The sequence below is a fragment of the Parasteatoda tepidariorum genome, chromosome 8 (genome assembly GCF_043381705.1).
Source record: "Parasteatoda tepidariorum isolate YZ-2023 chromosome 8, CAS_Ptep_4.0, whole genome shotgun sequence".
NCBI lineage: Eukaryota > Metazoa > Arthropoda > Arachnida > Araneae > Theridiidae > Parasteatoda > Parasteatoda tepidariorum.
The window spans coordinates 79,497,391-79,512,430 of record NC_092211.1 but is presented as its reverse complement, the minus strand read 5'-3'; the positions used below and the strand labels follow the sequence as shown (position 1 = coordinate 79,512,430).

Below are 15,040 nucleotides of genomic sequence, written 5' to 3'. Positions count from 1 at the left end.
TTTATTTTCTTCAGCATAAGAAGCTAGTTTTGGACATCCAATTTGTTGACTAAGATAAAATAACGCGCAAAAACAGTTTTTAAATATGTAAATAAATAAATTAATTAATAAATAAATATTACTTGATAACATTATTAACAAATGAGAGCTGTTCACTGTAAAAAATAACTGTTAATTCAACAGGAAAAAAAATTTTACAGTAGAAAAACCGTTTAACGATGAGTACAAATTCTTTTCAGTTTTTAATCATTACCCGTCAGTAGTAAAAAATTTCCGTATTTTTACGAACTTTCTCCGTATATTTGAAGATTCAACGCTATTTTTCACAAAACAATTTTTCTCCGTTTTCTCCTTAATCACACACGAATTAAAACTGTTCAAATTCTAGTTTTTAACACGCAGTTTTGCTTACCGTAATGCAACTTTATAATTTTTTTTTCAAATCATTTTACGATTATTTGTTAAACTAATATTTGTTATACTTGTATATTCAGATAATTATATTTTACTGCATGACAGGTGTTTAGAGCAAAGAAATAATGATTTTTTTTGGCGTTTAGTTTGTTCCAAACATAAAGATCGAAACACCGCTATTATTTTTACAGAAAATAGAACGCATTTTAAACTTATGGATCTATCTTTAAAATATAATTTTTCAAATAATTTAAAGTTCTTTCTAAGGATTATATGAAATATTTTTGCAACAAAATGCCTTCTTATACAGGTAATTGAGAATAGTCCAAATCGCATAAGAATCGCAACGCAGATAGTTTTAGATAATCTGATATTCAAAACCAGAAGTAAAAATTGTTATTGTGATTTCAACGTTTAAACAAAAAGGAATTTTCATGAGTTTAGAATATTTATTGCAAATAATATGTTATATATATAGAATTCAAAATTACATGTAAGTAGCACAATTGTGCCCATTTTTTAAGAAGTGCCCTGTAACAATCATAATTAAAACAATTCAATAGATTTGATAGTTCATACAATAATAATAGAAATAATTATTTATAGATCCAATATATTGAGTATGAGAGAATCAAACTTAGATTTCGTTAACATAAGCGAAGCAAGATCCTTTTCTATGAGGGCCATCTGAAAGTTTGAACAGTAATTAAAGTCGAAATTAATTTATTAATTAAATTTGATGCTTTAAAAAATCAATTTAAAAACCTCTCAGATTGTTACTTTTTTTCAATCATTAAATAAACTTAGAGTGTGTAGCTTCGATATTCGTATAGAAAAAGGCACTCTGTACTTCAAGAAACCCCAAAAAAATTCTTTAAAAAAATCTGAAATTGAATAAAAAATTAGTTAATTAGTAAATTAATCGGTATTTCGGTATTAAAATTTGGTATTTTGGGTAACTGTTAAAGGATTGACTGCAAGCATTTTTCTAGCGGGCTTATTACAATTTTCCAACTCAGTTAAATAATTGCTTTATTTTTTAAACATATTTATGTATTTTAAGTCTCCTTTTTAAATTTAAAACAGTATTTTCCAGCTTAGCGACTTCTTAAGCTGAAACATTTACAATCTGATGAAATATTTACACCATTTTTTAATTATACATATTTTTTCATACAAATAAACTTCAAAGCATCTGCAATCAAACTTTTCTCCCAATTCAGGATTGCGTTACTGTTTTGATTGTCATTTAATAATCCCATAACCTAATGGAGAATTAAAATGCATTCATTTGTCATTTACTTGCGTTGTTATATAAAATAATTTCGAATTAAAATTGCTCGTGTCTTAAATTTAATAACTTAAAATATATGCAATATGAAAACATGTTTTAATTTCAGGTGTGAATAAATGTGAACAGCATAACGGTGGTTGCAGTCATTTGTGCCTAAGGACATCCTTAGGATATTCCTGTGCTTGTCCAACAGGGATTCGTTTACAGGACAACGAACAGACATGTGAAGAAGGTAAAACTGTTCATTACGATGACTACGCTCTTTGTTCATGTTTTGCTTATGCTTTTTTTTATGTCATCACTAATTTGGTAATCTGTGTGGGTGCTTGTTAACTTTCAAGCGCGTACGTTAACTTTTAAGAAATTTTTATGGAGTCTCGTAAATTTTCTTTTTCATTTGTGAGAGGCATTCTTGTCGGTAGTGAATTTTATTTATTTAAAATTACAAAAAACTTATTTGATAATTATTTTTTTCCATGACTGTCAATTCATACTGTCTCTGTCATGAATCCCAGACTTCCACCATTATTTTTCCTACTCTACAACACATAGAAATTATATCAGTCATAAACAACCCCATTTTTAAGTTTAAATATCAAACTATATATCAACAACAGAGAAGTCAACTTGCTCCGGTAAGCGTATATATATTTCCTAGTGATACGATTCTTGGTTTAGTAAATGCAATTTTTAGGGTTTTTACTGTCTACTACATCCTAATAATTTAAAGGTTTATGTGATACGCCACTTTTTTACAGTTTAGCCTCTTAAAAAATTGGCAAAATTAATCAAAAATATGGAAAATTTAGTTCGTAGTTCTCCATTATTTTTTAAAACTTTCTGTCTAATCCAGAGCAGTTGGCATCTTTGCAACAGCGATGAGTATTATTTTTCTGTCACTCTTCAAGTGACACATAAAGTGCATCATTTGAATATTCTTTCTTTCTTTCTGAAGCTCCATCTACTTTTCTTCTATTTGCGAATCGAGAAAGCGTGCGCCGAATATCATTGGATACTACGGAAAATATGGACGTATATTTACCAATCCATGAAACTTACAACACAGTAGCTGTGGACTTCGACTACCAAGAGAAAAGCATCTACTACTCTGATGTAAAGCTTGACGTAATACGGTAAGTTATTCAATGAGATTTTACAATTCTATAATGGCCATAACTAAGAATTTAAATAAATGATTGACGAGCAGTAAGGTTGCAGGATAATGTAACCAGAACATCATCTCATTTTTAACCCAATGTCAATGAGATTATATCATAAGAGCCACCTACTATCGAATTGGTTGTTGCTGTTGTTCATTTACGTCGCACTAGAGCTGCACAATGGGCTATTGGCGACGGTCTGGGAAACATCCCTGAGAATGATCCGAAGACATGCGATCATGATTTTGATCCTCTGCAGAGAGGGTGGCACCCCTGCTTCGGTAGCCCGACGACCTGCGCGTGAAGTCGAGTATTTTACGGTAGAACAGTTTAATGAGGACCATTACCGTGAACCGTCGGTCCCTACGCAGACTAATCCAAGCTTTCACCCACCCGCACAGTGACCGCAGCCAGTGATGCTTGACTTCGGTGATCTGCTGGGAACCGTGTCTTAACGATCAGTTCACTGAGGGGACTTATCGAATTGGATTTCTGCTGTGATGGATGAAAATTTAGTAATTTAACAAAGCTCATCTAGATCTAGAACGGAAGTCATAGCTAGAGTTGCTTCTTCAATAAGAGAGATTTATCTGTATGAATCACGGGGGCTCTTTTCGGGGGAAAATAATTAGTAGCCTCATATTTGGCTCAAAATTATTTCCAAAGTTTCGCTTCAATATTCTTAGAGTTATGATAATGCCTCTCTCCTTAGGCTCAAGCAACGCAAATTAATAAACTATTGAGTGCCATTTTAAGTGGTATTAAATTTGTCATGGTCACAACTTTGCAGTACAATAAGAGTGCTGTACTGGATCTTAAATTTTAAGCTTCTTATGAGAGTGGATTGTTCTCTGATTTTTGTAGGTGGGTAAAGGTAGTGAATAAATGTTAATTTTTTTTTCTGAAACACATGCAGTAGGCAGAGTTTATTTTTAATTTCTGAATCAGCTAGTCAAATATAAATAACAATTTAATCAATTTAAATAACAGATTCAAATAAATTTCAATGCTACGTTAGTCACACTTTACACTTTTTATGCATTTCTTAATAAAATTTTTCTTTTGGTTAATGGCGGGCACTTGGGTCTATTTCCCACTGGCCTCAGAAATGCCAGAATTGCTACTCTTTTATCGTTACCCTGTGGGCACCTATAGCTAAGCCACGGAGATGGAGTAGCGTCGCCCACGTCACGCAACCACAAACCCGTTTATATGGCGGGTTACATTCACACAATCACACACAGAAGAAAGGGCATAAAACACAGAGAGAGGGAAAGAAACATCCATGCCCTAAGTGAGATTCGAACCCGCAACCATCTTCTCCGCAGCCAGGCACGCTAACCACTCGGCCACCTGGTCGGCGTATTTCGTAATATTATTTTGTTCTTTTTTAAGTAGCCGGATTTTTTCTCCTTTTTAAAGTGCAAAGATCAGTGCAAAGAATAAAGAATACCAGACACTGGTTCTTAACCTTAAAAAAGAGCGTTGGGAATATCAGACAAATGTAAACTGGAGGAATGCGGATTATCTTAAGAAGAGTTTATGAAATACGATATATCACCCATATGAGACAGAAATTGAACAAGAGATTAAGAGGTATAGTGATAAATATTGTTGATTGTAATCTTGCATTTTCGTGGTTTTCAGTGCTACTACAAAATAAACCAAGTAGAAGAATAATGCACTGCGATTCCCATACTCTCTCTAGTATTTCATTGCTTTAGTCAATTTCAAATTTAGAAGGCTATAGTCTTAGAGGAACAAGTTTCAAGCGCCGTACATGTGTGAGATAGGTTAGAAATTAAGAGCCGATAGTAATAAACAAAATTAGGTTTTGTCAAAAAGAACTTAAATTATTCTCTTAATTGTGTGTAACTTATTTTTTTTCAAAGAAATCTTTAAAATATAAATTGGACAGATTTTTTAAAATCAATTATCAAGAAATCTGATTTTCTTTTTAGTCATAAAAATTAAATTTGATATTTCTAAACTAGTTATTTTTTTTAATTAACAGTGCTCCAGAATTTTTCGGCTTGACCTCCCTAAATAACTTTTGATCTAATAATCGGATCTTCAGATTTTAGGCCTCAATCTTAATGGCTCGAGTAAGTGAACTCAAATATGCTAATTAATCAGTTCAGATGATATTTTAAATTAGTAAATCATACACAAAACCCTAATTTTTATGAATCGACATGCTTTTCTTAGGAAATATTTTAATTTTTGATCTCCAAAGCATAGGGGGTACCCGCAATCTGGGAAATATGGTCCCAATAGTTTGATCAGGAGAGAGGTCCAAATTTTTGACCCCTTAATGTTAATTTCACTTTTTGCTTACTTCGCCATATCACAAAAACTTTAAGTGAATTTAAAAAATTTTGAGCACAATTACAAAAAATTTATTCGAAGATAATAATTCCATGCCAAAAAAAAATTTCAGTAAATATTTATTATTTTTTGTCATTTTAATCAAAAATTTTCAAAACATGTGCAATTGTAAGATCGACAGCTTGTCGCATAATTTTAAAGAATTCAATTTTATATGGCAAAATACAAAATTTGTGCCAAATCGGACGAATAATTCCTGAGAAATCGAAATTAATTATGTGATTAATTTGAAATTCAATTTCTCTGGAACGATTCGACAGATTTCGTTTGTATTTTGCCTTATAAAATTACATTCCTTAAAATGATGCAAAAAATTGCATACCTAACAATTCAACATTTTTTCGACCATTCTTAAATAAAATAATAAAAAAAATAATAAATATTTACTAATATTTTGTTTTGCATGGAATTATCATTGGATAAACAAATTTTATAACTGTGTGTAAAAATGCTTCAATTTGCTTAAATAATTCTCAAGACATAGCGAAATACGCAAAAAGTAAAATTAACATTAAGGGGTCCAAACTTTGAAGTGCTATAATGACCAAACTATAGGGAACATATTTTTCAGATAGTCACCAACACATATTTTAGGGATCAAAAGTCGAACTCCGTTGAAAAAAGGTATGTTTTTTCAGATAAAATATGTTTTTGTGTCTGATTTTATATCTTAAAATATCGTCTGCACTAAATAATTAGCATATTTAAAGTCACCCCTTAGAATTATTAAGATTGAGTCCTAGAACCTGAAATTCCGATCATTAGATTAAAAGTTATTCAAGGTGATCCTTTTTTTCCCTTTAGACGCACTATACATAATTTAGAATCTAAACATACTCATAGTTTAGAATAATAATTGAAATCATTAAAAAATTAAAAGTTTTCAGAATCAGTTACGATTAACAATTTTAATTAAGGTATCTGACTAGGTGTGACATATTTTATTAAACGTAGACTTAATTAAAATTTTAACTTTATTTTCGGTAAGGAGGGATCATAATATTATGAATCTATATTAAAATGTTTAAAAAATTTCAAATATACATTGAGATAGAACTCAATATATTGCTCAATATTAATTTTTTAAAAGACAATTCTGAACATTCTCACTTTAAGTATGATAAGTATAAATTCACATTTAGCACTTTATCTTTTAGTTCGATATTAGTTAATATAATACAAAATCAACCTTACGAGGTTTTAAAAATTCTGTGTTAACATTTTTTTAATGTGTGTTAGCGTAAAAATATTTTCTCAAAATCCAGGTTTTTCTAAAAATGCATTTAAGGTAAAAAAAAAAAATGTCTGTCAGCCTTTGAAAGAAAGTAAAAACTAAATTAATTTCGGATAATTAAAATCAGAGAAGACAAATTTCGAAAGTTAGTGGAGAAAAAAGTTCAAACATAGTCAAGAAAAATAAAATCGAAATTTTTGTCGAAATTGCCGATTTTTAACCTGTTGGATACCATAAAAACTAACTGACAAAAGGTTTAGAGGTAAAATTTCAATTCCATTAAATATATATATATTTTGAAATTTTGAATGAAAAGAAAAAATGAAGTAACATTTAAATTTCTAGACAATTCTAAAAGACTAACAGATAAAACGTATGGGAGTAAAATTTTCATTCCATTAAGTACATTTTTTTTAATTTTTCATGAAAGGAAAAAACTAAATTAAAATTAAAATTTCTAGACAATTTTAAAATACGAACAAACAAAAAAGCAATGCATAGTTAATGCGAAAACCTAGAAGAACTTGATATTTTTTAAATCATAAATTTAAAAAAATTGATAAAAAAGTTAGCCTTTTTAAAAATTTACAACTTTAAAAGCGTACAGCCGCTTTAAAAAACTAATCGAGCATATAACAGGTAATAAAACTATTTTAAAATAAAAATATACCTAACATAAAACAATTTAAATTATAAGCTCCTATCAAACATTTAAAAAACATAACTATGAAAACTTATATTATCACCTTTAAGGAATTACTTTTTTAACACTTATTATAAATTTGGTGCCTTCAGTTAGTTAATTAACCTAATTTACTCAGAAATTCTTGTTCTAAGAGTAGACACAATTTGCTGAGTAATTTCTGAGATTTCCCCAGAATAGAAAGTTCTAAATTGCTTCCCTCTTCATAGCCTATCTCTTAAGACCAGGACCCGAAATAAAAGGTACTAAAAGCCAACATTAGCCTTTAACACTTTAGCATGGAGAGCCATAACAACGAATATGAGATCTACTTTATAATCTGAAATCTGTTGCCAAGACACTTATTCTTTGTCGTTAATGACGATAGACGAGAAGGCGGGAAAAACATTTTCTCTATTCTTTGCATAATAATCGTGTCGTAACTTATATTTACTCAATAAATTACTTCGATTCAAGCGTTGTTATTCCGAAATAATTATCATTAAAATAGATTGTTGTAAAAAGATAGGTTTTTATATGTTAATAAAAATACTTACAAAAATATTACAAAATATTGAAAACACATATGTGCATATTTTCACCCTTGTTAGAAGTAAGGAAAATTCGAGAAATGCGTATATCTACTTGCACTTCCTTACTTTTGAAAATTAATATTTTCGTTGCTCATTTATGAGAAAAATACCGTTGTTTTTAATTTAAAAATTACGATTTTAGTTTTATTTTCTTCATAAAATTTTATCAGGAGATATTCTTATTATATTTTTTCACTTTATATAACTCAATTACCTAGATAACGATGCAATTACAGCCCATTAATAAAAATGATAAACTATTATGAATTGTAAAAATAAGATGAAATAATTTGTTATATATTTGCTTCCAACTTTCAAGTTTCAATAAAACAATGTACTATTTTGCTTTTGTTTTCAATATTTACTTAAAAAATTACTTCGATTCAAGTGTTGATATTCGGAAATAATTAAACATTAAAAGAGATTTTTAGTGAAAGATAAACTTTTTTATATATCAGAAAAATTCTACAAAACAACATACTATAAAACATATTACAACATTTTGAAAATAAATGTGTACATATGTTAGCACCTTTGTTTTACGAGTAAGGAAAATTCAAGAAATACTCCCGGCCACAGTAAAAGCGGCGCTGCAGTAGCAAAAAAACCAACATACCTTTACTTACAATTCTTTACTTTTAAAAATTAGGATGATTTAGAGAAAAATACAATAGTTTTTCAATAAAATTTTATTTCATTGAAAAACTATGTATTTTAATTTCTAACTAACTACTTCAATTTTGAACTATTTTTGTAGTGCATCAATGGAAAACAGAACACCTTTCGATCTAGCAATCAGGCTGCCCTGTACTACGATGCAATCGAAAGACTGAACTTAAATATAGTAATTAGTTTGTGCTGATGATGTTTGTAGTTACGAAATATATAATAAAAAGGAAGTTTCTCTGAATAAGCATTCATTTCTAATTAGTATTTAAATTAAAAAAATATATAATTACATTATAACGAATTATTTTTGAGATCGATTTAGTGATTAAAATCTACAGTATCCAGTTTATTTGCTGGATAATGCTGTAAGGTAATTCGTAACGAGATGTGTTTTATTTCAGGAAAATAAACTTAATTTTCTAAGATTTTTTGCTTTATTGCATATTTTGCTTTACTCGATCTCAACAAAAATTCGTTAAAATTTAATTTTGATTTTTTTATACTTCTTTACCTTTGAAAAAGTTTCTTTTTAAACACACTATGGGAATTTTATATTTCATTGTCAGAAAAACTCTTAAAACTTATTTTCGGGCTGGTGAATGTTGGATTACATATAATTAAATTCAAGAAGAATCTATGACAATTGTTTTGCGAAAAGTTATTTTGAGAACTAAAATTAGCAGAAACTCTTCACTATATTTAATGAGATATTAGAAATTTCCAGAAAAAAAACTACTTCTAATCCTATTTAAGTAAATATTTTTATTTATTCCAATTTCATGAAAACAAAACTTTCATATCTCTAATTAACGTATTTAGAACAACACAATAAACCATTTTTTTAAGAATTCTTTTGTTTTTTGGTGGAAGGGGTGTCCTGGAAGTCTCTAAAACATTTTTCGTTTCATCTCTAATAATAAAATTAAGAATTTGTCTGCTTGAGTGTATCTCCTGTAATAACAAAACCATTTGTGCTAGCGACTTCAAGTGAAAAAGTTTTAGAAAAAATCATAATTAGATAATTCGGGAAAGAAGTTTGAAAAATAGAATTTTCTCATTGTTTCAGAACAAGCCATTGTTTTAAATTAAACTATAAATTATTTTGTTTTATCAAATATTTTAAAGATAACGTCAACCGTGCTTGCTAGTATATAGCTTTCATTAATCAACGAAGAAGTTTACTACACGATCTTTATTTAGTTAAGTTTTATTCGTTATGTCAGATATACTTAAGTGGATGTATAGGTAGGCTATGTTACCAAATTAGCATTTCTAAATCTATCTAAAACCACGTGTTTATTTTTTGATAGTTATGCTTTTAAAATATGTTTTAATAAATAAAACTAAATAATTTAAAATCGACAGTAATTGAAATTTAAAAGAAAGTTATGCTCTAGAAAATGAAATTAATGAAAAAATTGTAATAATTCGCTCAGTAAAGATTTAAAAAAATACTATTGAAGCAGCCGATGATACTTAATTAGTTTTGGCTGTAGCTACTAATTGAAACAAAAAAGTTATGTACTAAAAAGCAAAGATAATGGAGAAATGGTAATTCGTTTAGAAGAAAATCAAAAACTGGCCGTACTATGTTTGGCGCCAATGCTCTTTATTTTGGGGATAGTAACTACTGTAATTAGTGCAGTTTAAATCGTTGCGAAATATAGTAATATAGATACAAATTATTTAATTAATATATTTGATACCTTTTAAAACTGTACCAAAACTGCACAATTTTAATGCATATTCTGGAAAGGGGAACAAGAGGAGTACCAGAGAAAATTGATTGTGGTAAATTTTTACTATGAGTTGGCCTTTGGCAATATTCTATTAAATGATACTGAATCGAGTAATCTTTATTGTAATGATATGAGAGAAAAAAAAACATGTTTTTCTTAATAACGTAAAACTAATCGGGGAGAACAACAAATAATATTTTTTTAAAAATATTTTAATTTTATTAATTGTGTCGGTATATGACTTTCAGTTTTGAGCACAATTTCGCAGGGTTGATAAATGACGATTTGTTCATTATTTACTTTTTTACTCCTAACGAAAAACTTGCATTCAGCTGATCTGTAATACCATATAAATGTTGAAAGTCATAAAAATTTAAACTAAGTGTTAAATATTTTTAAACACTGATATTTTTGATAGACCTGGATGCAGAAATATACTCAAAAATTAATTATAGTCACTTTTATTTACAAATTATGAAAAATTAATTCTATATACACTAGACAAATATATTGAACTCATTTTCAAAAACATTTTATATATTACTGTAAACGCATTTTCCACAGAATAATTTAACTTTTCAATTATTCTGAACACTATGATCATATTTTTTTTAATTCAAGTAAAACCAAATTTTCAATCTAAATATTCAAATTTCAGAAAAAAAAATATTCTTTAAAATTAATCGAACGTTTGTATGAATAAAGTTCATTTGATTTCATTAGAATGGAAATTCAGAACTGTCATTTATAATTTAAAGTCAAATTTCTATCTTCTGCGTCCCAAAAGTAGCAAACTCATTCGTAAAACTTTTCACTTTACATCAAAATTTTCAATTTCAGTCTATTCCATTACAAGAGAATCCGAAAGATTAGATTAAAAATTCCAAAAATAATAAATCAGCGATATGTTCTTTCCCACCAGAAAACTAATATGCAAACACAGCGCGAAGTACGAAACTTTTTCTGGTAAAACAGAAATGAAAGAAAGGGGGAAAAATATGTGTAAATAATCGAAATAGATAAGCACACAGCATTTCGAGGGAAACGAATAACGATGAAAAATATGAGGAAAGGGAAAAAAACATCGATTTTTCCCAGAAGCGAAATTTTTGCAAGAATTCTTGAATAATTCAGCTTCCCCCTACTTCTTTCAACCCATCTTGAGATGGTACCAGGCAATTTCAGGATTCTGAAGAAAAAAAGTAAAAGGCAAATGTAATTTCGACTTCGGACTCCTACAGCCCACAGGCTATCGCCAACTTTAGACACTGTAAACGTCTCTTCTTGGAGACGGTAGAAAGATACAACAAACAGCAATGCCATAAAGAAGAAAGTACTTTACAGATTATTATGCAACCATTTTCAGAGAGCGATACAAGCTGGACATGCGTTCTTTTTTTTTATTTTAGTAGGAGGCAAAGTAGGTTAAGTAGATGTAATATGCGAGTACTGCGCCAGGGGGAGTGATGAACACTGGTGTTTTGGCGTTCCTTCAGATATTTATGAAGGAAACTTAGCAGGAGAAGTAAATTGAAATTATGTGCATCGCTTTAAGTCGCTTTCTAGAGCTTGAGTCTGTAATTTATGATTGTGTTTTCTACTTTCATTTATTCAAATCTCTATAAAATAGGAAACAAATGGCATCATATAATTCTGCTGCGAATAAAGTACAAAACATATTTTGTTGGTGAATGTTATAAATGAAAGGAAGGAAAATATTTTTCAACACGGCTTACAACGCGATAGCAGCTTAGTTTTTCATTTATTTCAGTTTTGAATTTATCTCGAGATAAATACATTAGCATCTTTAGAAACGCATTATTCAAATTTTATTCAAATGAAAAAGACATTTTCAAAACGAAGCTATTTGTACTAAATGCGTAGGTTTATTACGTTTTAATATGAAAGCAGCAAGGCATGCTTTATTGTCTATTTTAAATGCTCTTTAAATTCAAGAGGATTATATTTACATATTCTAAAAGTAGAAACGAATTTCTACTAGCAGCTTTAGCCGACGTTTATCGAGTGAAAAGAAATCTCATTATCGATTAACATAAATGTAAAGTATGTCGTTCCGATAAATAAGTTAATATAAGGCTATTTTATAATCATTATTGCGAACAAAGCTGTATGGGTACAACAGATGCCTCTTTTAACCAGGCTTTAAATATTCTTCAATGAATTTACTTAGCCTTAAATTTGGTGCTTTGACTATACAAATTCGTGAGAGTCACAATTTAAATACGTAGTGCTTATCTTATACGTATTGTTATCTTATGGGAAATTCTTCCTTTGGACAGCTATCAAATACATATAACGTGAGCAAATAAAGACATCGCCTCCGATAACTTGTTTCGTGATTGGATTTTCAATTGCGTTTTAGAGTCAATATTAGTGGCTCAAATATCTAACCTCAAACATGTTAATTAATTAGTGCAAGATTAACCTACGGGATCCAACGCACAACTTACGTATTTTTTCCTAATAAACATACTTTATTTCGACCGGCTTGAATACTTGGTCACCAAAAAAAATACAAAAATAGGCACAACCTGGAAATTATGATCTCAATGTATGGCATACGGTCAAGAAAGTGATGATCGAAAATCTAGGCCTTTAATCTTAATGTCTCTCTTTTCGCGTAATTCGCCATTTCACAGCAACGTTTAAATGATTTGCGTTCGCAATAAAATTTTTCTTTCCAAACATTACAAGTAAAAAAATTCCTAGCAATTATTCTCATTTAATTAATTATTCTTTAAAAATTAATTCTTATTTTTACTGTTTTATCTTGTAGCGGTTATATAAAGCATAGGACTCCCCTGACCACATTTTATCTTGTCTGGGACTTACCAGGCAGGACCTGGTTCGAGCTCCCCTGCTGGTGCTAGACTTTCTTAGAGTGAACGAGCTCATGGACCTGATCTAGCTCTACTGGTCATGGGGATGATAACAACAACAAACACTATCGCATAATTTTATATTACAAAATACGTATTTTGAACAAAATCAGTCAAATATTTCTCGAAAAAATACGAATACTGAAATGCGAAATTTTTTAATTTCTTCACTCAAGCATTATTGGATCTATAAAATAACCACCAGATAAGAATTCAAACACTCATTCTAGTGTCATAGTCTGTGAATTCAGTGTTTGACTACCATAGTATGAGCAGATGTTTTGTTCACCGTGCTAAAGGATGCATGTCTGATTGAAACGAACTTTCTCTGCGCGTTTTTCAAATGTTCGGAATCCATGCTAGTGTAAAATACACAGTGGTTTTGCAACAGAGACTTGTGGTGTGGTGGTCTGCCGATTAATTGTCTAAACTAAACTGTGTTATGATTTCACGACCGTCGCCGATAGCCTTTTTAGTGTAACGTTCACAATCAAAACCAAATAATTTTGCTGAGAGATTTTCGATCTCTCCTTTTCACGATGTTTAACCCTTTGAAGCAGAATTTTTATCCGAAACATTTGTCATACTTATTTCATTATTGTGTATTAGCTTTGGTCAAAATAAGTGAAAAATATTATATTTATTTTAATAATTTATATTTATGAAATACAGAGTGAAACACCGGTGTCTTTCTTTTTTCTGAGTAAAAGGTAAAATTTTCCAAACACAGATCACTTCCAAACAATAATTAATCAAATTCGCACTTATTTGAAGTTATATAAATCTAATACAAAACAGTTATTCACTATTGAAATTTCTGCAATTTGCAAAATCAACTATCGATACATTTTTGAATATGAATGAAAAAAAAATTGTCAAACTAGTTGCTCGGATCTTACGCTTTAGAACAAATTTGATTCCCATAATCTTACAATTTTTTTTAGTTACTATTAGTCTGTTTTCAATAATTAAAAAAATACCAAAATATGTGCTTGCTTGTAATTAGAGCGACAGAAAAATAAATATATGAAAGAGACACCGGAGTCCCCTTAGCTCCAAAGGATAAATAAATAGTATTTTTAAGATCAAAAGGGCTGGTCAAGTTTATTTTATTTATTTTTTAGTTGTGCCAATTGGAATGGTTCGAATGTGAAGACAATCATATCTAGTGATTTAGTGACAGCTGATGGATTAGCGTTGGATTGGGTTGCCAAAAATCTCTACTGGGCTGATAGTGGGAGAAACATCATCGAAGTATCTCGATCAGATGGAACTTGCAGAAAAGTTTTGATTGATATCGATTTGGATGAGCCGCGGGCAATAGTTGTGTTTCCTAGAAAAGGGTACACATACTCTTCTTTTATATCTATAAATTTTTTATACCAAATTGTGTATCGTTGTTAATGAGACACATTCGGCATTCTGCTGAATGGTGTGCTTTACAGAGTAAGCAAGATCAAGGTTTAAAATTTAAATTTGTGAAAGTTTAAATTTTAAAAAATTTTGAGAATGAAGTTACTTGAAAATTGGATCTGTTTAAGAAAATTTTGATGCTTAAGTAAATTTTGAAGCGAAATTTACAATTTCGTGTTCGTATCGGCATTCTATGTATTCGGCATTCTATTGCATATCAGCATTCTATGCATTCGGCATTCCACTGTATGATGTGCTTTACAGAGTAAGCAAAGTTAAGGTTTAAAATTTAAATTTGTGTATTCTTTAAATACTGAAGAATAATATTTAAGAAACATTCAAAATGTCATTTTTTATTTACGCTTAATTTCAATATATATATATACATAATAAGAAAATACAAGAAAACACGAAGAAAGTTAAGAAAAACAATAATGATAATAATCATTATTGTTTTAAGTCATGTTTGTTACTAGTAAGATTGTAATCTGGCAATCTTTCTGCGAAAACATTTTTAAATCATTCTTGAAAAATATCTTTCATTCTCCTTCTGT

The 15,040-nt window shown here is 29.4% G+C and overlaps 1 protein-coding gene across 1 annotated transcript in view; it reads left to right on the top strand.

Moving 5' to 3' along the window:
- The window catches only part of LOC122271649 (low-density lipoprotein receptor-related protein 4), a 397,919-nt gene that overhangs the window by 358,307 nt on the left and 24,572 nt on the right, over window positions 1–15,040 (top strand). Inside the window, exons 25-27 of the mRNA XM_043053650.2 lie at window positions 1,815–1,940; window positions 2,664–2,841; window positions 14,198–14,416. Coding sequence (XP_042909584.1) covers window positions 1,815–1,940; window positions 2,664–2,841; window positions 14,198–14,416 — 523 coding nt within the window. The remainder of the gene's footprint in view (window positions 1–1,814; window positions 1,941–2,663; window positions 2,842–14,197; window positions 14,417–15,040) is intronic.